Source organism: Gouania willdenowi, chromosome 6 (genome assembly GCF_900634775.1).
Source record: "Gouania willdenowi chromosome 6, fGouWil2.1, whole genome shotgun sequence".
In the NCBI taxonomy this organism is placed as follows: Eukaryota; Metazoa; Chordata; class Actinopteri; order Blenniiformes; family Gobiesocidae; genus Gouania; species Gouania willdenowi.
The window spans coordinates 1,689,786-1,714,290 of NC_041049.1; the positions used below are offsets into that span (position 1 = coordinate 1,689,786).

Genomic DNA, 24,505 nt, shown 5'->3' on the forward strand with positions numbered 1-24,505 from the left:
AGTGTATGACAAGTACTGAATCTCAATCCATTTATTTATTTTCAAAATGTATTTTAAATAGGCCTGTAGGCTCATAGGTTTTTTGTCAAAAATAAATAAATTCACTGCACCCCCCTGTTCAAAATTACTTCCAGCGGCTCTGCTAATGGGTGATGAAGCGCTCTAAACCAAAGAGAATGAGTCCACACACATTTCTCCCTATTGTCTGAAACAGATTGTGATATATTTTGTTTTGCTGTTTTGGGAACAAATTTTCCGTGCAGTTCTGCAGACGTGACGTCAAATGACGCTGGTGTGTGTTCTTGATGGCTTGGAGAGGCGTCCCAATACCGTAAATAAAGAAAATGAGAAGAAGACGGCGTGGAGACTGAAGAAGAGACCAACACAGTGGACTAAACAACTGTTTGGTTCCACAGATGTACGCAGAGGCATGTGCACAGGTCTTATAGTAAACAGTCACATGAAAGACAGTAAAAATAGTCGTACTATACCACATTTACCTTTCCTATGTGCTGTAGTTCCTGATATATTGGAAGCTGAAAATGGAAGAAGAATGACATACCCCCCCCTCACTGAATTGTCCATATCTCAAAAAGTATTCATCAGATCAAACTAAACATATTTGAATATTGAATAATCACAGAACAATTGGTTAAAATGTCTGAACTTTATAAGACCAAAGGATGTGGGATGTCCTGGAAATTTGTTGAAATGACCCTATTATTAATAATAGTAGTAGTTTATAAAGGGGGAGCTGCTGTGCCTCAGCAGCTGAATGTAAAAGAGCAACACCAATTATGTTTCACAGTTTGCAGATTTCTGTTTGTATTAGAATTTTTTTAGACCAAAGTGTGTGGGATATTTGTGAAATGACCCACGTTTCTTTCTGGTCCTAATCTGTATTATTTTAAAAACATTAAACTTGTTTAGTTTGTGGGAAGGCAGTAAAAGCCCAGATTTAAAGCTGAAAACTTGCAAGAGTCGATCAATTTTAACGTCACATGAGAGAGGAACCACCAACAGGTCCATTAATCAATAATCAATATTCTAATGACACACACACAAAGGCAGAGCTACACTGACCTCATTCTAAACGTTCACTGTGGGAACCTCATAGTTCTCTCTCCTCATGGTTCTGCTCTGTTTATTTACAGTAAATCAACCAGTTTAACCACAGCTAAAGGATGGTTCCATCCCTGAATAAACCAAACACTCCTAAAACATACGTCTGTACAGTGGCCGTTTCATATTCCTTCCAAATGCTGCCATTTTTTCTGGTGTTTAGTCATTTGAAAAATGCCGCCCGGGGTAATGGGCCCCATTTATATATTGGTATGTGCCAATGATTACTGTGCCGTCATGATAATCAACTTATTTTTTCTTTTGGGGCCCCAAATAAAAAATCGGGCTTCAAGCATCAATGTGTACACATCTATGAATTATAGCTACCAAAGTTCAGCCCGATACATTCATGAATAACAGAAGTGATTTAAACTGGACATATCATGGTTTTAAATCCTTCCTTTTTACATATAAATCATACAGTTATGGTCTATATAAAGCAGAACTGCAATGCTTTCGTCTGAATTCCTCATTATTATAGCTCCACCCCTTTTCTACCCCTTTTCTGATGTGCTTCTGAGAGCAACTCGTTTTGGTGCTGTCTCTTTAAATGCAATGAGACACTTCATACCCCGCCCCCCTCTTCAGGTGACACTCGGTTTCAACTCCCCCTGCTCGGCCATTTTTGTAGTTTGATAGAAGAGATACGGCTATGTAGCGGCACATAAACTTTTTATTCACACGTTATTTACAAAATGTCAACAACTTAGACTTGTCCATCCAGCCTTACATGTTCACCAGCCAGAGTCTGACCCAGTGGAGCGAGATGAAAATGAAGATGATGAACCTGCAGAACCCTAACAAGTGAGCTAACACAAGCACCGAGCTAACGCTAGCGGCCAAGCTAACGTCACAAAATGCATTTTAATACAGTCTTTTCAAAGACAAAAACGTCAAATGAAATGACTATGAAAACTTTAGACTTAAATTAAATCACGTAGGCCATATCATCAAGGATCTAAACGAGCACACAGCGCTAAACATATGAAGACGGTGCAACTGCTAATGCTAACAAAACAAATGACAGGGACGTCTTATCATCACACTTTTTAGCGTTATTTACAGCTTACCGAAGTGCTCTGTTCATCGTCTCCAAAGATAGAAGGAAATTGAACCCTCAATCAGACAAAGTCCTTTTCGGCAAATCTTTCTTTATACTGGTGGAGGTTGATGAAGCAGTCATCATTGAAGTGCTTCACAACACACAAAAATGACCTTATCCACAGATGTGGTACATTTCTATAAAAAATAAAACTCAACCAGACACTTTGAAAAGGTTCTGATGCTGGGAGACGGTGTAATGAAGGCGTGTGGGTCGACTACATCCAAACAACCCAACATTAGACTTATCCTCTCGTAACTTCTGCATCCTGGAGCTTGGACTACAAATAAAAAGCCAGAAATAAAAATGGTGGATTGCTCGAAGTGTTTGGACCTGGAGATGATGAACTAATTTGGCAGTTCTGCTGCAAATACTGTGATGTAATAGTTCAAAAAAACATAATAGAGAATAGAAAAAATCGAAACGGATTGAAAAATATGAGCAAAAACAGAAATGGGAGAAATGTAGCAAAAATGCATTAAAAATAAGAAGAAAAGAAGAGTGATGAAAATAGGGTAAAATACGGTGAGTTTGGTGTAGTTGCAGAAAAATGGTAAAAAAAAAAAAAAACAAAAAACAAAAATGGGCTAAAATTGTTCAAAAAATATTCTTAGTTTCTTGAAGGCATCTGGTGACCCCCTCCCAGTGTCTCATGATCCCAAGGTTGAGAACCATCGATCTAGACTCTAAACCATCTCTTTTTTAAGGAGGAGTGTTGTCTAGTGAAAAAGCTAAAACTGCTTCAGATCTATGATTGGACCACTAAGGGATCTTCTTTAGTGTGCAGACAACACCAGAACAATGTCGACCTACAGCTAATGCACTGTTAAGGGGTTTAATCGTGTTTCTTATCCTGAAAAAACACAGATGCCAGGTTTCCTTTTGTACCACTGCCATGGATTTATCTTCTTTGACCTTTTTTTTTAATTTCCCTGTTGGAAAGCTTGTTGTCAGTAGCATATGTTGCTGTAATAAAGCCTGGGGAGAATCAATTAAAATCATATCACTGTCTTTTACCGTCAGCAAGGAAAACAGAAGGAGAGAGAAAGTGTCGATGAGCCGCAAAAACAACAACAACAAACTCAGGAAGGAGAATTAAATAATCTTTTTATGTCCTGCTGTGGTGAGACTTTCTCTAAACAAACAAAAATCACAGCGTTTGATGCTTTGCTGTTTTGGAAATGAAGATTGAAATGACTCGATATGCTGATGATGCGTCACTCTATATTATACACAAATTGTGAATGTATTCATGGAAACTCCTTGTGTTTTCAGATGTTTAGGATTAATGTGTGTATTTATCCTTCTGTGTAAAGCAGAAAGAGGCAAATAAGATCACAAACTTATCTTTGATCTGAGGGTCACATGATCAACATTAATGTCAGCAATAGAATAACAACCAATCAGAGATTAACACAGGAAATAAAACAGAGTTTGTGTATTTCTCTGTCATTCTGTGTATTTTCTTTTTTGTGTTTGTAGTGTGGTTTTTATTGTATTTGTACATGCTGTGAATTTTTGTTGGTGAGTTGTTTTATTATGGGTTTTTTCTGTGAATTGTTGATGTGTTTTGTGTCTTTTTGTTGTAATCTGGTGTGTTTTTGCAGTCCTTTTCTGCATTTTTCCCCCATTTAGTGTGTTTCTATTGTTGTTTTGTGGGTTTTTGCAGTAATTTCTCACTTTTAATTTTGTAATTTACTAGTATTTGTTATTCTTTGTGTGTTGGTGTTGTCATTTTTTTAATTTTAATTGTACACGCTGTGTATTTCTGTTGTTCTTTTCCATATTTTTCTGTCATTCTGTGTGTCATTTGGTGCATTTTCTTTAGGGGCTGCACTGATTATTCTACTAGTGTTTGTTAATGGAAGAACTTGAAGCTGAACATTGAAAAAACAAAACCTTTTTTAAAAATCCTCCCACACAAACCAAACTCTCTCTTTCCATTCTGGGTCTGAATGATAAATGTGTATCTGTTGATTTCAGGCAGTCGCTCTGTTTCTCTGTTTCTAGCTCCGCTGAGTCCTGACTGATTGTTTCTGTGGCTGATGGACGGACTCACATCAGCTCCATCTGAGGCAGAATGACTCCATTTATTGTCTGCACGTGTCACTCATTCTCAGCTACCAATCTTTATCTCAAACATCAAATCTAGTAGAATTTAACAAAGTGATTATGTAGATTCTTTAACGTTCACATCTGTCCTCTGGAGGTTAAACAAGTTTATAACAGTTTATCAGTCGATAACAACAAAAACAAACAATAAAAACACACAAAATGATTCTGAAACATAGAAAACAAAACAATGTGCAAAAACAAACCATTAAAAAAAACAAAAACGCAAAAATATATCAAATGACGACATTTGTGGAGTAGACGTTTTCCATCTCTCATTTAAACAGCTTCACAATCATGTGCTTTCATTTTGTACATTTAGCAACAGATCTATCCTTTATATGTCTATAACAACGGGAAAGACGCAGTCAGAGGTGCCTCATATTTAGCCGACGTGTAAAGTAAAGCAGTAAACTGTGGTTTATGTGAACATACAGGTCAGCTTCATTCCTTAGTTTCAGTGACAGAACGTTCACCAGAAGAATGGAAGAAGCTTCGGATAAAGAACCCGACACAAGAGAACCAAGACAAGATGAAAAATCTGAATTTATGTTCAAAAATGTAAAAATCTCTTCTTTAAAATGCCTCACGTGAATGTTTTTGCTTCAATTTGACACATTTACATTTACACGCTATTTATCACAAGAAAACAAGTGATTGAATGTTAATAAAGTGTGACAAACGGACTAATTCCACTCATAAATCCTGTTTGTCACATGTTACGGTTCATCTAGTGATCATGCTATCCTGTGACTGAAAATCTGAAGTGTGTGTTTATTGTGTTGTTTCACAAAGACAGGTGTATCTGATGGGGCCTGTACTATGAAACTGGATCAATATATCCTGATATCTATCCAATCAGTCTCTGTCAAAGAGCAGCTGTACTATGAAGCAGGATATAAACATGTTCACTAGCCCAAGAGATTTCAGCCTTGCTACGTGTACGCTCCTGTGACAGGGGGTGGAGTTAGCAGTGTCAGACCAATCACAATCAGAGATAATCTGTTGAGAGCAACTTATGACACTATTGCGGAATAAATATTTAAAAATATGAAGATTTAAAATCAATAATTCAGACTAAAAACAACACTGTTTCTGCAGAAAAGCAGAAAGAAAAAACAGGCAGGAAGCTGCTGATACCGTTAATGCGCGAAGCTAAGCTAAGCTAAGCGAACGTGTCCACCTGTCCCACGTAAACAAACATATGTATGAGTGAAGCCTTGGTTCAGCTTTAAGCACAAACAATCCTTCGTGTTCTTCTTCTGCTGCTTGTTTCTTAGTGTTGATCTCCACAGGAAACAGCACTGATGTCAGAGCGTGGGAACAATGGAACCTACACACCTCCATCCACCTTAGTCTGAAACAAACGGCCCAACGTTTGATTTTAATGTGACGTTTTTATGATTCTGTAAGTGAGAGGCACAAATCAAATACGGGACGGCTCGACCAATCACAAGAGGCGATAGTGGAACGTCTGGAAACAGGTTTCATTCCCTTCCTCTTACTCCTCCTCTTCCTCCCTCGTTATCTCGCCACTCGCCCTTGGATGATGGATGAGGGGACAGACACTCGGTTGCCACAGTAATTTGATGGATGGTTTAACATCTGATAGGACACACACACACACACACACACACACACACACACACACACACACACACACACACACACACACACACCCCCAAACACACACACACACACACACACACACACACACACACACACACACACACACACACACACAAACACAAACACACACACAGATCTGTTGCCTTTGAGCTCCGTGATCCTCGACGGTCGCTGCTCTCTGACCCGTGGTCTCTGCTCCACTTCAACGACCAATCACAGCGGAGCTTTATGACGGCGACGCTTTGAGTGTTTGTGTCAACGAGACGGGAGGTTGAGACGTCTACTGTGACGTGTTCATCATCATCATCATCATCATCAATAAAATGATTCTAAAAACACTTCACAATTGTTCTCTCATGTGAACGCTGGTGCAGTTTGTGTCTTTCTGTGTGTCACGCTGTTTCCATGGATACCGTTTTATTATCAGAGCTATTTCTCACACAAACTCCTCTAAGTCCCGCCCCCACTCACAGCTCTACATACACAACATGCACAATGTTGTGTCCGACTATTTTTGCCATCGTTACAGTGCGTTTACACAGTGGTTCTCAACCTTGGGTTGAGAGATACTTGGAGGGCGTCGCCAGATGCCTTCAAGAAACTAAGAATTTTTTTTTTCACAATTTTAGCTCATTTTTGCTTATATTTATCTTTTTTTGGCTGCAGTTCTCACCATTTCTGACACTATTCCATCACATTTCTATATTGAATTTTCTACAACATTTTCCACTTTCCAGACATGTTCAGCAATTATAACCCTTTCTACCACTTTTTCCACCTAATATCACCTCTGTTGACTCATTATTGTCACTTTTAACCTCTTTTTACCATATTTCATCATTATTTTTGCCAATTAACCACATTTACTATTTGTTCATGCCCATTATTTGCCAGTTTAAACAAATTGTTCCAATATTGACACTTTGAACCCAACATAGGCAACTGGCGGCCCAAAAGTAAATGTTACAAAATTACACAAAACAAGAGCAAGAATACATTAAAAAACACAAAGAATTACAACATTGCAGGAAAAATACAGTAAAAGACAAGAGGAGAAACATAAAAAATACTCAAAAAACATACAAAAATACTACAAAACGAACAAAATCACAACTGACATACAAAATTACTCCGAAAAATACACAAAATTACAGAAAATGTCAATAAAAGTACACCAAAGACAAGAAAAACACAAAATTACCCACAGTACTAACACACAAGCGAAAACTGAAATACACAAAAATTCTCCAAAAAATGTAAAATGACAGCACAAATACACAATAGGACTCCAAAAAACATATATTTTACAGGAAAGATACACAAAAGTACAAACAGAAATGTACAAATGCTTCACACTGAGCAAGTCAACAACAACAAACACAGAATGAGAGAAAAACACACAAAATGACAATAAAAACTCTTTGTTCTTTCCTGTATTAATGCTCAGATTGCTCATTATTCTAAATGCTGACATGAATGTTGATCATGTGACCCTCCAATCAAACAAACACATTTTTGTGGCCTTGTTGTAATAAAACTTCTATTTTTATCCACTCTAATTTGTAACTTTTAACCAATTTCTGTGGTTTCTAAAATCACATTTCACCACCTTTTCCACCATTTTTGGTCACTTTTCACCCATTTTATTTGTGATTAAAACAAGGATTTCATCTTTAAGATGATTATAATAATAATAAATGTTCCTGGATAACAGTGGATATTATTCAGATAATTTTTAACCTCTTTTCACCATATTTCATGCATATTTTTTTGCAAATTTAACCACATTCACCATTTGTCATGCTCATTAATTCCCAGTTCAAACTAATTGTTTGTACTATTTAAATTACATTAGCCCACCCTTTATTGCCCCCTATAGATGACCCTGTCTCCACCTGACCATACTTCTGTAGCTGATTTAAATCTGCGTTAGTGTGTGAGACCTGGGTGTGTTACTCACACAAAGGGTCTGTAGGAGAACCGACCCGTTCCACCTGCTCTGTTTGTAGTTTTTTGTTTCTGTTCCAATAAAAGCCCAGCGATGAGGAAACAACAACCACCACACTCTCTTTTCATGATCAACCAAACATCAGCATCACAGAGGAGAGTCGTTCCCACGGCGACGCTCCAACCTTTGTGTTAGTGTGACCGACAGGAGGGAGCTTTTGTTTAGACAAAGATGAATGACTCTCCACATTAGCATTATGTAATATCACAGGTGGGCTAGCAGGAACATCAGCTCTATTTCAAACTGAGCACGGGAAAGAAACAAACAGGAGTTCTTTCTCATTGGCTGAGAGACTCTTTAAGGCGGAGTCAAAGCAAAAAAAAGTTGGAAAAATACAAATGTTTTTATGAATGTTAATCTAAACAAACACAAACATGATTTAATAGGATTAGCTAATCATAGCTAGCATGCTAGCTCTTAGTTTCCATTCAAAACCATCAAAAACTAGCATCAAAACAATGTTTTTGTGGCACAATAAACACTTTTAATTAAAGGGGACATAATCATGCTAAATCCACTTTTTTAGCCCTTAAATGCCTTTTGTTGTATATTTAGAGTGTTTAGAACTACAGAAAAGTAGTAAAATTAGTCCCTTCAGGTGCTCCGTAGATATCTTTATATTCTGTTTTGGTCATATTTTTCAATCTGTTTTGATTTTTCTATTCTCTATTACGTTTTTTGAACTATTACATCACAGTATTTGCAGCAGAACTGCCAAATTAGTTCATCAACTCCAGGTCCAACACTTCCAGCAATCCGCCATTTTTATTTCTGGCTTTTGTTTTGTAGTCCAAGCTCCAGGATGCAGAAGTTACGAGAGGATAAGTCTAAATGTTGGGTTGTTGGATGTAGTAACCCACACGCTTCATTACACCGTCTCCCAGCATCAGAACCTTTTCAAAGTGTCTGGTTGAGTTTTATTTTTTATAGAAATGTACCACATCTGTGGATAAGGTCATTTTAGTGTGTGTGAAGCACTTCAATGATGACTGCTTCATCAACCTCCACCAGTATAAAGAAGGATTTACAGAAAGACTTTGTCTGATTGAGGGTTCAATTCCTTCTATCTTTGGAGACGATGAACAGAGCACTTCGGTAATAAAATGTATTTTGTGACGTTAGCTTGGCGCTAGCGTTAGCTCGCTGCTTGTGTTAGCTCACTTGTTAGTTTTCTGCAGGTTCATCATCTTCATTTTCATCTCGCTCCACTGGGTCAGACTCTGGCTGGAACATGTAAGGCTGGATGGACAAGTCTAACGTTGTTGACATTTTATAAATAATCTCTGAATAAAAAGTTTATGCTCCGCTACATAGCCGTATCTCTTCTATCAAACTACAAAAATGGCCGAACAGGGTGGAGTTGAACTGAGTGTCACCTGAAGAGGGGGCGGGGTATGAAGTGTCTCATTTGCATTTAAAGAGACAGCACCAAAACGAGTTGCTCTCAGAAGCACATCAGAAAAGGGGTAGAAAAGGGGTGGAGCTATAATAATGAGGAATTCAGACGAAAGCATTGCAGTTCTGCTTTATATAGACCACAACTGTATGATTTATATGTAAAAAGGAAGTATTTAAAACCATGATATGTCCCCTTTAAGGGTTTAACAATACATGTATTTGTATTAAACCGTTTCGGTACAGGACGTTTGGTTCGGGTACAGGGTTGTGTACGGGGTGAGTTTCCAGAACGGAAGTTACGTGTGTTTACTTCCACCTGCAGCTACATGTGCAGCCCGTGTACGTCATGGCTAACGCTAGCGAGAAACCAGAGCTAGAGGCCCCTCCCCCTGTCACTAAAGTCTCCTGCTTGGGAACACTTCAGCTTCCAGGTGAAATACTGCAACGTAGAAAGACCAGTGGATAAAACGAGGGCAGTGTGCTGACATCGTTCAGCTGAGATCATGTATGTTTCTGGGAACACGACGAACATGTTAACTTACATGAAACGTCACCACCCGAGTGTGAATATCACTGTGATAAGAAAACGTCCTTAGTGTAAACACAGCTGACTCAGCATTTAAACATCTTCTGCCTAGTAATTCAGATCTGACCAAAACTGTAACAACTGTCATCAGAGTTTTTATAGCAGCAGATAAAAGCTGTTAACAAGCTGTGAGGAGATTATCTTATAACATGTATATGTATTATTATTACCAGGCAGCACTTTACAATAGTATAATTTTTTTTTAAACTTTATTTTCATATTGTGTATAATGTTAAATACATTGTTGGTTTACTAAAGTTTTGAATAAACAACAAGCAAGTTATGTTTTGCATTTTATTCCATACTGTACCGAAAATTAACCGAACCGTGACCTCAAAACCGAGGTTCGTATCGACCCGTGATTTTTATGTATCATTACACCCCGACTTTTGATGTAATTTCTAGGAAAACGTTTAACTTAAAGGTATTGTAGACGATGTTAGCTTCCGGGTGGATCATCAAGGACTATTGGTCCTCCTAATTGTCAATCATCGTGCTCGTGCCCGGTGCGCACCGGGATCTTTGAACATGGATTTTCACTTACCGGTGGCGAGTCTGACATAGTGGGAAAAGTGCAAATCTTCTTTTGTAAGGTAAGCTTGTATGACCGATGTCAACTCCATCTTGTAAACAGAGCTGTGCACGAGGAAAACGGGGCTCGTGCACGCTCTCCCGCACACGTAGGCGTGTTGCGCATGAGCATTTTTTTTCAAAATGTGTAGAGAGTGTTTCTTTTTTAAACATTGTCCACAATACCTTTAAAGTTGATTTAACTGTCAGTGAAACTCTACAAATGTCCTCTGTGGGAAACTTTAAGTTCTTTAGCTTCAAAGTGGCAGAAAATACACAGAAAATCCATTAAACACAAATGACGCCTCTGGTGGTGCAGAAATGTTACTGCAGTTTATAGATATTAAAAGATGTGGGCAACAGACCTCGGTCTAACTATATGTGACACACAAAGTTAATGCACCAAATGCCCAAAAATCCTCCAAAAACCAGACGTACAAAAACATTTAAAATTAACCAAAAAACACACAAAACAACTGGAAATAGACAAAAATAACAGAGAAACTTTAAAAATGTTATAAAAAAATGACAAAAGAATTACTTTTAAAAACATACAAAATTAAAGGACAGCAAAAATTCCCCAAAAAATCACAACATAAATAGACAAAATTAACCAGAAATTGCACAAGCGATTAAAAGAAAAGTTAATAAAACTGCAACAAAAATGATCAAAAACACACAAACTCTTTCTTCTTCTCTGTGTTAATGATCAGATTTATCATCGTTCTAAATACTGACACACACACACACACACACACACACACACACACTGTTGTTCCCTCCTCTACACGTCAACCTTTATTTTCTAACTGTGAAATGATGGGGGCGGAGCTTTTGTTTGGAGAACGAAAGGATGTGAAATAAAGATGAATTAGGTAATAATGAGGACCTTGTACGCACGCACACACACACACACACACACACACACACACACACACACACACACACGCACACACACACACACACACACACACACACACACACACACACACACACACACACACTACTAAGGATGGTTACGAATGACCCAAATATGATTTTTCATTAGAGCACAGAATTATGTGTCGGTGGGCGGTGGGGCGGTGGGGGGGGGGGGGGGGGGGGGGGGGGGGCAGCATGGTTGAGGGCCGTCCTTGAGTTTGTGGCAGATGAGATGGATGGGCTATAATTACACCGACGGAGGAAGAGGAGAAAAGGAGAGGGAGGAAGAACAAGGTCGGCCGTCTTTCGACCTTGTGTTTAAAGTAGAGTAGAGTAGAGTAGAGTAGAGTAGAGTAGAGTAGAGTAGAGTAAAGTAGAGTAGAGTAGAGTAGAGTAGAGTAGAGTAGAGTAGAGTAGAGTAGAGTATAGTAGAGTAGAGTAGAGTAGAGTAGAGTAGAGTAGAGTAGAGTATAGTAGAGTAGAGTAGAGTAGAGTAGAGTAGAGTAGAGTAGAGTAGAGTAGAGTAGAGTAGAGTAGAGTAGAGTAAAGTTGAGTAGGTCTTATTTCTGTTCTAATGTTACAATGAGATTTGACTTTCACATCCAAACCTCAGCAGAATAAACCAAACCTGCTCTGGATCAGAAAAGTTCATTTTGTAGATGTGATCTCATTAACAAAAAGAACAAGTGAAACACACAAAGTGACTTTCTTCTTCTTCCTGGTTAGAAAGTCCCACTGAGACTGATTCAGACATGTAAAATGTCTTAGATCTTACACTACTCATACTTCTCACATGGTCCAGAGAAGTATCTACAAACCCAAATACAAAGATGTATGCTGCTTAGAAAGTCCACTGGACTCACATAAGACAGATTTTAACATCTCCAATCATCTCCAATGGGCTTTGGTGGATGACTTTTAGGGCAATGATCTCCAAAACTAAATAAGAAGACTATAGTTGGGTAGAAAGTCCCACTGAGACTGATTCAGACATCTGAGATCTGCCATAATGGCAAGGTGTTAATTATTATTATCTGGCGTTATGTTGTAATTACAGCATTAAAGTGTGATTAAGACCAAACGAGTTAATTATATGATGTTCACACCTTGAACTGAGATGGGAGAAATTGGATGTGATGTTTTCCACTGAGCTGATGATAAACAGCAGCCGTGACATTATCTTCTCATTATCTCCAGATACAACAGTCGCTGCATTAGGCCACATGAAAACTGTTTGGATGATTCAGAGCAATAACGTTGTAGAAGAGTGAAGGTGAGATGAGGAGAAACAGATTCAATGATCTGAATCGTATTCAAACTGCATGTTTGGAGGTTTTCACAGCTGGCTTTGTTTGGTTAGCCTAAAAAAAGCTACGGAAACAATCCCGCTGTGCACACGGGCGTCTAAACTGGGACACAGTTTAATCAGAGCAGGAAGTGAACTGGTTTCCTGTAGAAACGTCTCGTCTAAAGCGTTCAGAAGAAAACAAGATGTTAGAAAGAAGCAGGACTGACCGTTACGCCGCCGTCCGTCTGCGTCTCTCTGAAGGTGAAGTTACACACGGCCCAGGCCAGGTAGTACGTGGACATGCGCGGCGTGCGAGCGAACATGTTGGTGAGCCATCCGTCCTCGTCCGACAGCGAGCTGCTCTCCACGGGCATGTTGGACAGAGACGCGTACTGAGCGTCATGACGCAGACCCAGAGAGAACGTGGCTTTGTAGACCGGCTCGTCAAAGCACGGGAACGCCTTACGGGCGTGGATCGGACTGAACTGGGTCACTGCAAGATACCTGTGGACAAAACCAGCTCAAATTACACACACACCACAACATTTAAGATGTTTCCCTCTTCTAGGAAACGCATTTTGTATATTTTTGTTAGAGGTTTATGTTTGTTTTGTCATTTTGTACATATTTGTATGAATTTTGTGTTTTTGTGAAAGAATTTTGGTCTTTTTCAGTTGTTCAGTATTTTTGGGGACATTTCTGTCTTTGTTGTCATTTTGTGTATTTTTTTTGAGTCATGTTGTGTACTATGTTGTGTGTCATGTTGTGTATTTTTCCAGGTGAAGGAGAAGGAAAATTGAAGATTAATTTTTGTGTTCCAAGTGTTGCAGTCCCAGATGTTTGGTTAGCTTAGCATGTAGCCGTGCTGGCTGAGCGTGGTCAAAGGGTAAAGGGGCGGGGCTATGTAATCAGTTCAAACTGTTTTGCACTGATCAATAACAAGCCGTTTGGACGAGTTTGTAGTGAAGCTGAGGATCAGAGCTGAACTGTGAGGAGATCACAGGAGGCGTTTTCAGGTGGAACCACAGACTTAAAACAACAGCTTTGAGGGTTTTTTAAAAAGGATAATCCTGTGGAACGGGAGTCGACAGCCTCCACTGTTGTGGTTTGAGGAAAAAGCTGTGAGATAATCCAGACAACAGGAAGAAGGTTTCATCGTCACCAACGTCAGCAGAGGAAAAAATAATCCCTGAGAAAACGTTATCGCGTCCCAAACACTTCACAGAGAGAGAGAGAGGGAGAGAGAGAGAGAGGAGGAGAGAGAGAGAGAGAGAGAGAGAGAGGAGAGGAGAGGAGACGAGAGAGAGAGAGAGAGAGAGAGAGGAGAGAGAGAGAGAGAAGAGAGAGAGAGAGAGAGAGAGAGAGGTTTAAAAGATGAAGAGGAGATGAAAGAGGACGAGGCAGGTGGAGAACGAGTGTGTGGAGCTGTCACAGGTCAAATAGTGATCATGTTATCTGGTGACACAACTGTGTTTGCACTCACTGAGAGTTTACACACACTTTATCTGTGCAGTTTGCATGTTCTCTCCATGTCTATGGCAGATACACACACACACACACACACACACACACACACACACACACACACACACACACACACACACACACACACACACACACACACACACACAGACACACACACACCACACTGTGAAATGCACACCTAATTTAGATTCAGACTGAAGAGAAAACTGTTGGGTCAGGAGTTTGTGTGTGTGTGTGTGTGTGTGTGTGTATCTGAAGAAGCTGATTCATCATCCTCAGTGTAACTTATGCCAGGGATGAAGAAGAGGATGAGGGCGTAAGAGGAGGAGGCGGAGCTTTAGACCTACAATCAATTAAAACCTAATAATAGTATTTAATTAATTGATGACCTGAAGCCTGGTTCTACCGCATCATTTAATCAGATTTTACATTTTGTGAATTTTTGTAAATAAAATGTAATTTACTATGTAATTTTAATGTTATTCAAATTCAATTTGTTTACAAGTTTATTTGAAAAAAAATATTATATTTTAGAAACAATTTAACTTCTACATTTATTTAAATTGTACTGTATTTTATTTTGCATTTATCAAACTACTTTATTTTTTTTTTCTTTTATAAAATTATGTTTTGTTTCATGTTGAAAATGACATCACGGGGTTTGACTCAATAATGCATAGTTGAAGTCAGTTTTATTAAGGTCACAAACACACACACACACACACACACACACACACACACACACACACACACACACACACACACACACACACACACACAGTTTTCCATACATTAGTTGTAGTGTGTATTGATGTGTTTGTGTCCTACAGGCTGACGTGTGTCATGTGACCCACATCGCTTACACAATCTTTGAGAATTAATTCACTTTATTTAATCCATTTAGAGAAACTCTCCCTGCCACACACAATAAAACACAGAATGAAAGAGAAATATACAAAATAACAACAAAAATACACAAAATAACTCCTAAAACACACAACACGACTACAAAAATTAAGAAAAATAACAGAACAGGACATCAAAAAGGATTCCTAAAACACAATATCACAGAAAAACCAACAGAAATTCACTCCAACATACAAAATAACTCCTAAAACACAAAAACCAACAAACAAATACAACAGAATTAGAAAAACAGACAAATTAACAGAAAACATGAATAAAAACAAGATGGCAACTGAAATAACACATAGAATGAGAGTCAAATATACAAAAATACACAAAAATGACTCGTGAAACACAAAATCACATAAAACTAGGGATACACCGAATATTCGGTGGCCGATAATATTTGGCCGAATATTGCAAAAAAGGCAACATTCGGCCTTCGGTTTAGTGAGTAAAAAGTAAGGCTGAATAGTAGCGTGTGACGCAATCTAACAACGTGCAGTGATTTTGAGTCAGAAAAGTATGTGTGCGTTGCTGTAGAAGCAAAGCAGCAGCTCTTTCTTTCCACACACAAACACATCCAGACTCTCTCCTTACTGCTCTCCATTGTTAGCGCTGTGAGCCATCGTTTCCTCCTTACACTACACCAGGTCTCGCTGCATAAACTGGTGTAGCATTAGCATGGAGTGCTAACAGCTGATGTGTGTAAACAATGGGTCCGTGGCTCCAAGCAGTGACTCCCAACACGATCAGCAGCAGAAAAAGTAGTGCAGTTTGTATTTACATATATGATAATAAAGTATAATATATATTCTATATTAAACAGCAGTGTTTGTTTTAGTTGTTAGATAGTTGGAGAGGGAGGAGCTAACATTCTAGGAGGCGTGTTAGGTGACGTCACCTGCCAACGTGGGTAAAATCCAACTGTCCTGTTTAAAGCTGACTTTATATAAAATGTGTAATAACAAGAGAGGAAACATCACTTTTTACACTTTGTTCCTCTGAATGAGGCTAAATGATGTTTATCACTGTAGATAAACCATTAGAAAGTCATTTATTCATCATACCTCACCTTTAATGCACTTTAGTTTTTTTTGAAAGCGTGTTTTGTTTTATTTGAAGGGTTAATATAAATGATAAACTTTGTTGTGCTTTTTTTTGAAAAGCAAAGGCTACTGGAATATTTAAAAAATTTCAGAATATTCAATAAACATTTACTTTCTTTAAAAAAAAAAATGTCTAAAAATGTATTCTAGGCTATTTATGCACTATTAAAAAAATAGTGAAAAACTTAACAACCGTATTCGATATTCGGTATTCAGCCAAGAGTTTATATTTTATTTGACTTCAGCCTCAAATTTTCATTTTGGTGAATCCCTAATATAAACCAACATCAATTCAGTCCAACACACAAATGACTTTAAAAAACCAAACAAATAACAACAAAAAACCACAAGGAAAATACAGCAAAACAGACAAATTGAGTCTAAAAGCAGAAAAAAATAATTACAAGTAACATAAACAAATACAAGATGACAACTGAAATGACAGAATGAAACACACAAAAAAAACTTGATTCTAAATTCTGACAGTTTAGTGGCCCCAGTGTGATAAAAGCTGTGGGTTTCTATAGTTTTCCCTCAGGTTGATTGTATTGATTATGATGTCATCATCACACAGTGTGTAGCTGTAGTTGTAGAGAGGCTTCATTTCTGTATCGATCTGAACCAAAACATACGCATTGTTTACAGTTAAAGACGAAGGATTGAAACGGTTAGAAACACTATTATCTCTGACAGAGAGTCACACACACACACACACACACACACACACACACACACACACACACACACACACACACACACACACACACACGCACACACACACACACACACACACACACACACACACACACACACACACAGCTCTGTGTGAGTGAATCAATCTTTTGGATGTGAAGTTCTGACCTTTTATAGCTGAATCACCTGCTGCTGCCTGTGTGTGTGTGTGACTGTGTGTGTGCGTGCGTGCTGTGTGTGCATGTACTGTCTCTCTCTTTGCGTGTGTCTGTTGTGTGCTGTGTGTGTGCGTACCATCTCTCTCTGTTCTGCGTGTGTGTGTCTGTGCTGTGTGTGTGTGTACCGTCTCTCTCTGTCCTGTGTGTGTGTGTCTGTGCTGTGTGTGTGTGTGTACCGTCTCTCTCTGTCCTGTGTGTGTGTGTGTGTGTGTGTGTGTACCGTCTCTCTCTGTCCTGTGTGTGTGTGTGTGTACCGTCTCTCTCTGTCCTGTGTGTGTGTGTGTGTGTGTGTGTGTGTGTGTGTGTATACCGTCTCTCTCTGTCGTGTGTGTCTGTGTGTGCGTACCGTCTCTCTCTGTTCTGCGTGTGTGTGTATACCGTCTCTCTCTGTCGTGTGTGTCTGTGTGTGCGTACCGTCTCTCTCTGTTCTGCGTGTACGAGCTCCTGAAGAATCCAAGCAGTTCGTCCTCGATGGCGGCGTCGTAGCTGATGTTGAGGCGATAAAGTCTCAACGGCTTCAGCTCTCGGTGCAGCACCAACACGTACATCTGATTGGCCGCGTGGGCGAAGTGGCGGTGGACACGTATGACTCCGCCCCCTGGTTTACTCAGCTGTCGGCCACTGGCCCCGCCTTCTACGGTGACTGAAACGCGATCAACCTGAAACAGAAAACAACGCAAGTTTAGGAAGATTCATTGCTTTCATTTGATGAAGGTTATTCAATATGCTGATGATTACGTCATTTATGTTTTAGTCCGAGTGATCTAAAACTTAGAAAAACAGACTTATTGGAGTGAAAACCAATCACAAACGTAATTACAGATGTTTCATACACGGTCTGGGATTTTATTTTATCTCAGAAAAACACTTTGTTGACATTTAAATACATATTTTCAATGAAACTGAAAAGTGTGAGTAGGAAGAATATTAGATTTTTCTAATAGATCTATCTCAGATCTAGCTTTTTCTATCTATATCAGCGGTGGATAAAGAACTCAACTTCATTACTTGTGTACAAATACTCCTTGTCAATGAAAGTACTGAAGTATTTGTATAAAAAATTGCTTAAGTATTGAAAGTAACTTAAAATCTCAAATTCATTTTTTTCATCATAATTGCAAATAAGAAAAGAACTCATGCACAATGTGTCACATGTTTATAGTACTGTAGTATCACGAATGTGTGGTGTTTCATTAACTACCAAAACATTTAGGTTTAAGTTAAATTAAACTACATCAAACCAAAGAGCTGCTCACACATAAAGGTAAGAAGTCTACATTTATCTTTCAAAAGTAGTGGAGTGAAAGTAAGAAGTATTACCTCAAAAAAATACTCAAGTAAAGTAAAGATACTTGAAAATACTGCTTAACTAGATTTATTTGGTTATTGTCCAGCACTGATCGATCCATCTATCTAGTATATATCTATCTATGCTTTACAGCAGCAGCACTTCCTTTACAGCCTGTCGGATGACAGTCGTTGCTAAGCAACCCCTGATCCTGTACCAGCTGTGTTTTGAATGCTGGACATGTTGCTATGGCGACGCCATGGTGCTCATGTTTATAAAGAGTAGCAGAGGTCGTCCTCCTTTTGATTTGTTTCACAGAGAAACAACAGCAGCACCAACCACCAACAGTAAAGTAAACATGTGGTCTCCAACCACTGTGACGTGGACCCTTACAGGGCCGCGGACGTTTTGATAAGTGTGTCATGGGGCTAACCCAAGACAAGGGTGATGTATGCTGCACACAGCTTCTTCTCACAGCGAAAGACATTATTTCTACTATTTTAATATCATGTCGGCAGATAGAATGTGTTCTTTTTAATGAGTCTGTGTTGCCATATTTGTTTAATTAATCTTGAATTCCCTGTGAATGACTGTAAAGTGACACAGCATTAGCAACATAGCTGCTAACAAGCTAAACTAGCAGGTGATTTAATTACAGTAAATGGGTGCACAGAGCTCTCATGTGATCAGAGGCGTTGCAACGGGTAGGCAACACAGGCAATTACCTAGGGCCCCGAGCTGAAGGGGGCCCCGAGGGACGGCTGACATTAGTCAATTTCAATGACAAAAATCCCCCGCACAGCCCCTTTCTGAGGAATTACTGGGTAGTTTCTAGTCGGAGGCCCTGACAGATAACGGCAGATATCAGCGACACAACTTGAAACCCCCTGGACACATTACAATGACATGTCTGGAACCTCCCTAATGTGGCCCCATTACTACCCTGCATCAACGTGCTGTCCTTGTTGTCAAACAATGAAAAAATCAAGCGGACATATCCCTGAAGGCTCATGGGAAAAAAAACAAAACAAGAAGAGGATGAAAATAAAAAAAACATGATAATGAGAATGTGTAAGATGTGTGTGTTACATTATAAAAATGTTTGTCCCAGTTTGTCCTGAAAAGTTAACTGTATATTTAAGTTTATATGTATATATTAATCATTCATATTTGACAGTGTGGTTAACAACAAACTTCTGTTATGACAAACTTAGAGCAAATATTTATTCTGACTTGTTTTAACAGCGTTACGTTATGAAATAGTCCAGCTTTGCTTACACATCACAACTCTTGTTGCCAATGGCTGTGTACATACTGTACATTCATAGACACACAATAAATTAATCCTTTGCTGCCAATGATATTTTCTCCCAGAATAAAGTAAAACTAATACCAGCATCAATCCTACTGTCAGTTTAGTCTAGACTGTGGCTAATTTGTATTTAGAATTGAAAGATAATATAGTAATGTAATACATCCATAAATATTCTGCTATAGCCTAAATATTACAATAAATAAAATGTTAACATGAAGCATTAAAGTTGTTACTGCAAATCAATGTTCATTAATTATTCCATACATATCTCATGTGTTTAGTGTTTGTGTAGCATGTACATTACTTTACTTTACTTTATGTAAATCAACCAAATACATGGTTTTTCTTGCTGTGCTTTGTTGAAGTTTTTCGGACCATCACCAACACAAACAACAAGTTTAAAATATATCATCTGATTTAAAATAACACAAATATTTTCCTTAAACATTTGCTTCTTATACAATTTTCTTTCTAGCAATATCAACCTCATATCACGGGGGGGTAGGATTCATCACCATCTCCTCACCACCCCATGACACCACATCACCAGAAGGTCCTCAAATAATAGCAAATCAGATCATATCAGATGATCCTGTGCCAAAAGCCATCATGAACCAAAGAACCAAATAACAGACATGGACTTCCTCAAAGTTCAGAAAACCCACGTCAGAGATTCACCAAAGACAAATACAAAATGACAATAAGAAATGCTTTGAAAATCCAACATTCATGGTTAGTGTACTTTTACTTTTTACTTCAATTCCTTGTTTTTTTTGGTGTTTTTTTGCTGAGTTGCATTTTTATTTGCAAAAATTTGCACATTTCAGTTGTGTTTGTTTTTCTAGCATTTACTGTATATATTGTGTGTAAAGTTTGTATTTAGTTTAAATAGTTATGTTATTTATTATTGATTGTAGATGTTAATTATTTACTAAAGTATTTCTTTACTGATCCGTCGTTAGCTGAGTTTCCATTACAGATTTTTGCAAAATAAAAACGATATTTCTAAATGTTGACAAAGTGCGCTGTGAACATGTTTCTAGTGAATGTTGTTTTGGGGAGGAGCCTCGCAACTCCCGTGAAATCTCATCCTACGAGACTTTGGCGCAGGAAGACGGACGCTCCAAACCTCCTTAGAACATTCCTTTGTTGTTTCACGTCTAATGTGGCATTAACCATTATTAAGTATAATAAGAAGAAATGTCTGGGTCTCCTCTTCTGTCCACACGTACCGCGTCATGTTTACTCAGAGAGCAGTGGTCATGTGACCAGGTACGTCACCTACTGTGATGCGTATTTGTGGAAAAAGTGTTTCCATGGCACTTTTGTGACACATTTCAATATCGAAACGTCTGAAATTCCTCCTCATGAAAGCGTAAAAACTGTTGTTCTAAATTTGGGTGTTTCCATTAGCAGTTTTTATTTAGATTTTTAGATTTTGGACATTTCAAAGAGCAATGGAATCGCAGCTCGTGTGTAGTTTAGAGAGTTTTATTGGGACTGTGTCATGTGTGCACTGAACCTGTTACCTGTTCTGGTGCTGCTGATCAAACCTGAGGTGGGAGGGCTCCATTGGATCGTACCATTGGTAAACTCCAACCAGGGGTATTTTGGGTTAAATGTTTATGCTTAGCGGAAGCCTTAAAATAAATGAATAGTTTTAATCCATAAATGCCTGTAGGGGTTATATGTATAAATATAGTTGATATTAACATAACTTTAAAATAAGATAAACATTAAAGTAGTTAATTATTATGGTTACTAACATTTGGTTTGTCTTGTAGGAGGAGCTTCCAGTATATAAGGGGTGGAGTGAAGGTTAGAGAGAGAGCAAAAAGAGTTGTTTTAAAAATGAAGCGTTTGATTTTCATGAATGTTCCTGTTATTTTGAAAAAATGACCCATTCTTCTTTTGACTGGCTGGCATCCAGTGTGTGTGTGTGTGTGTGTGTGTGTGTTGCACATGTACACGCACGTTCCTTAGTGACACCCCCTACATGTTTTCTCTATTATGCTCACCTGAATTGTTGCTACTTCCCCTGAACTTTTAGTGGCATTAAATATTAATATCATTACTGTTTTATACGTCCTTTAGGAAATATCAACATTAAAGTTTTTAGCTCAGTTGTTAGCATGTATCCCTGGTTGCTAGGTTGCTAATGCTGATTAGCATCACCGCTGACCCTTCAGGAGCTGCTGCTGTAAAACAGGAAACTGCTCTTGTAAAACAGGAAGCTGCTGCTGTAAAACAGGAAACTGCTCTTGTAAAATAGGAAGCTGCTGCTGTAAAACAGGAAACCACTGCTGTAAAACAGGAAGCCGCTCCTGTAAAACAGGAAACTGCTCTTGTAACACAGGAATCTGCTGCTGTAAAACAGGAAACTGCTCTTGTAAAACAGGAAGCTGCTGCTGTAAAACAGGAAACTGCTCTTGTAAAACAGGAAGCTGCTGCTGTAAAACAGGAAACCACTGCTGTAAAACAGGAAACTGTTCCTGTAAAACAGGAAAGCACTGCTGTAAAACAGGAAACTGCTCTTGTAAAACAGGAAGCTGCTGCTGTAAAACAGGAAGCCACTGCTGTAAAACAGGAAACTGCTCTTGTAAAACAGGAAGTTGCTGCTGTAAAACAGGAAGCCACTGCTGTAAAACAGGAAACTGCTCCTGTAAAACAGGAAGTCACTGCTGTAAAACAGGAAACTCCACCTGTAAAACAGGAAACCACTTCTGTAAAACAAGAAACTGCTCCTGTAAAACAGGAAACCGCTGCAGTAAAACAGGAAACTCCTCCTGTAAAACAGGAAGCCACTGCTGTAAAACAGGAAACTCCTCCTGTAAAACAGGAAACCACTGCTGTAAAACAGGAAACTCCTCCTGTAAAACAGGAAACCACTGCTGTAAAACAGGAAACTCCTCCTGTAAAACAGGAAACCACTGCTGTAAAACAGGAAGCCACTGCTATAAAACAGGAAACCACTGCTGTAAAACAGGAAACTGCTCCTGTAAAACAGGAAACCACTGCTGTAAAACAGGAAGCCACTGCTATAAAACAGGAAACCACTGCTGTAAAACAGGAAACTCCTCCTGTAAAACAGGAAGCCACTGCAGTAAAACAGGAAACTCCTCCTGTAAAACAGGAAGCCACTGCTGTAAAACAGGAAACTCCTCCTGTAAAACAGGAAACCACTGCTGTAAAACAGGAAACTCCTCCTGTAAAACAGGAAACCACTGCTGTAAAACAGGAAGCCACTGCTATAAAACAGGAAACCACTGCTGTAAAACAGGAAACTGCTCCTGTAAAACAGATAACTCCTCCTGTAAAACAGGAAGCCACTGCAGTAAAACAGGAAACTCCTCCTGTAAAACAGGAAGCCACTGCTGTAAAACAGGAAACTCCTCCTGTAAAACAGGAAACCACTGCTGTAAAACAGGAAGCCACTGCTAAAAAACAGGAAACCACTGCTGTAAAACAGGAAACTCCTCCTGTAAAACGAGAAGCAACTGCTGTAAAACAGGAAACTGACAGCTGCTTGAGGCGTGAGCGATGCTCTTCCTGGAAATCCCTGGGCCTCCATTAAAGTTCAGCCTCAGACAGGATGAATGAGCTGCAGTGCATGATGGGAACACGACCGACGGCGCTGCCAACAGCTCAGGTCACACCGCTGTCACACTTCACTAACGTGTGTGTGTGTGTCCGTGTGTGTGTGAAGGCGGCTGATCGATAGGACCACAGAGTAGAGCGGAGAGGCAGGATTAAAAAATTTTTTTTTGCTGAGTCAGCGCTAGCAGAAACACTTCCAAGATTTTTTCCTGTGAGATAAGAACCAACGTCTCAGAAAATCACACAAAACAAGGACACGTTTCATCTTCCTTTAAAACACATTCATTCATTCAGTGAATGAGCTGAACATGTAAACTCCTCACAGAGCTTAAACTTGTTCTCATGGTAAAAGACTTGTGGTCCTCAGGATAGTTTTACACAGCACACAGAAATATGTTCAAGAGACACACGAAAGGACAACACAAATACACAATATTAACGGAAAATATACACAATGACAGATAAATACATGAAACGATAACTTAAACACAAAAATTACTCAGAAATACACAAAACGAGAATAAAAATAAGAAATATACTCTGACAATTACAAAGATACAAAAATGTCTAAAAAAACACAAGAAAAATGTATTGCTTATTTTTAATCTTATTGTGTAATTTTGTGTATGTTTCTGTCATGTGTGTTTTTGCCATTACTTCTGTCATTTTGTGTATTTTTTGGAGTTATTTTGTGTATTTGTGCAGTTTTTCTGCTGTAATTATTAACACTACATTAATGATGTTTTTCTGTTGTTTGGCGTGAAATACTTCAGGCTTTGGTCGTTAAATGAATCCAAATATGATTTCCTGTGAACGTTTCCTGCCTCGATGCGTTCAGGGGAGCTGGTACATCTGAGTGACTCCCCAGAGGGAAACATAAATGAGTTTGTGGAGGGGAAGCGATCCAACGACGGCCTGAGGGACTGTGTTCAGACGGCGTTTGGTAAACGTGGAGCATCTCTTTAGCTCCGCCCACCAACTGCTCACATCCAGCACTTCTGCTCCTGTTCCTCGTGCATGTGAGGAACAGCAACACCTCCTGATTCTGCTCCTGCTCCAGGGCTTTAAATCACAGTGAGTCCTCCACGGACCTGAGGACTTTCCAGGAGGGAAACAAACGTCTCCTAAAATCTGCTCAAACTAAAGCTTTGGACGTTA

The 24,505-nt window shown here is 38.9% G+C and overlaps 1 protein-coding gene across 1 annotated transcript in view; it reads right to left on the reverse strand.

Moving 5' to 3' along the window:
• LOC114464737 (thyrotropin-releasing hormone-degrading ectoenzyme-like) overlaps positions 1–24,505 on the reverse strand; it is a 111,656-nt gene that overhangs the window by 82,573 nt on the left and 4,578 nt on the right. The window contains exons 2-3 of the mRNA XM_028449238.1: positions 17,562–17,806; positions 12,964–13,240 (exon numbers count right to left, since the gene is read on the reverse strand). Of these exons, the coding sequence (XP_028305039.1) occupies positions 12,964–13,240; positions 17,562–17,806 (522 nt within the window). The remainder of the gene's footprint in view (positions 1–12,963; positions 13,241–17,561; positions 17,807–24,505) is intronic.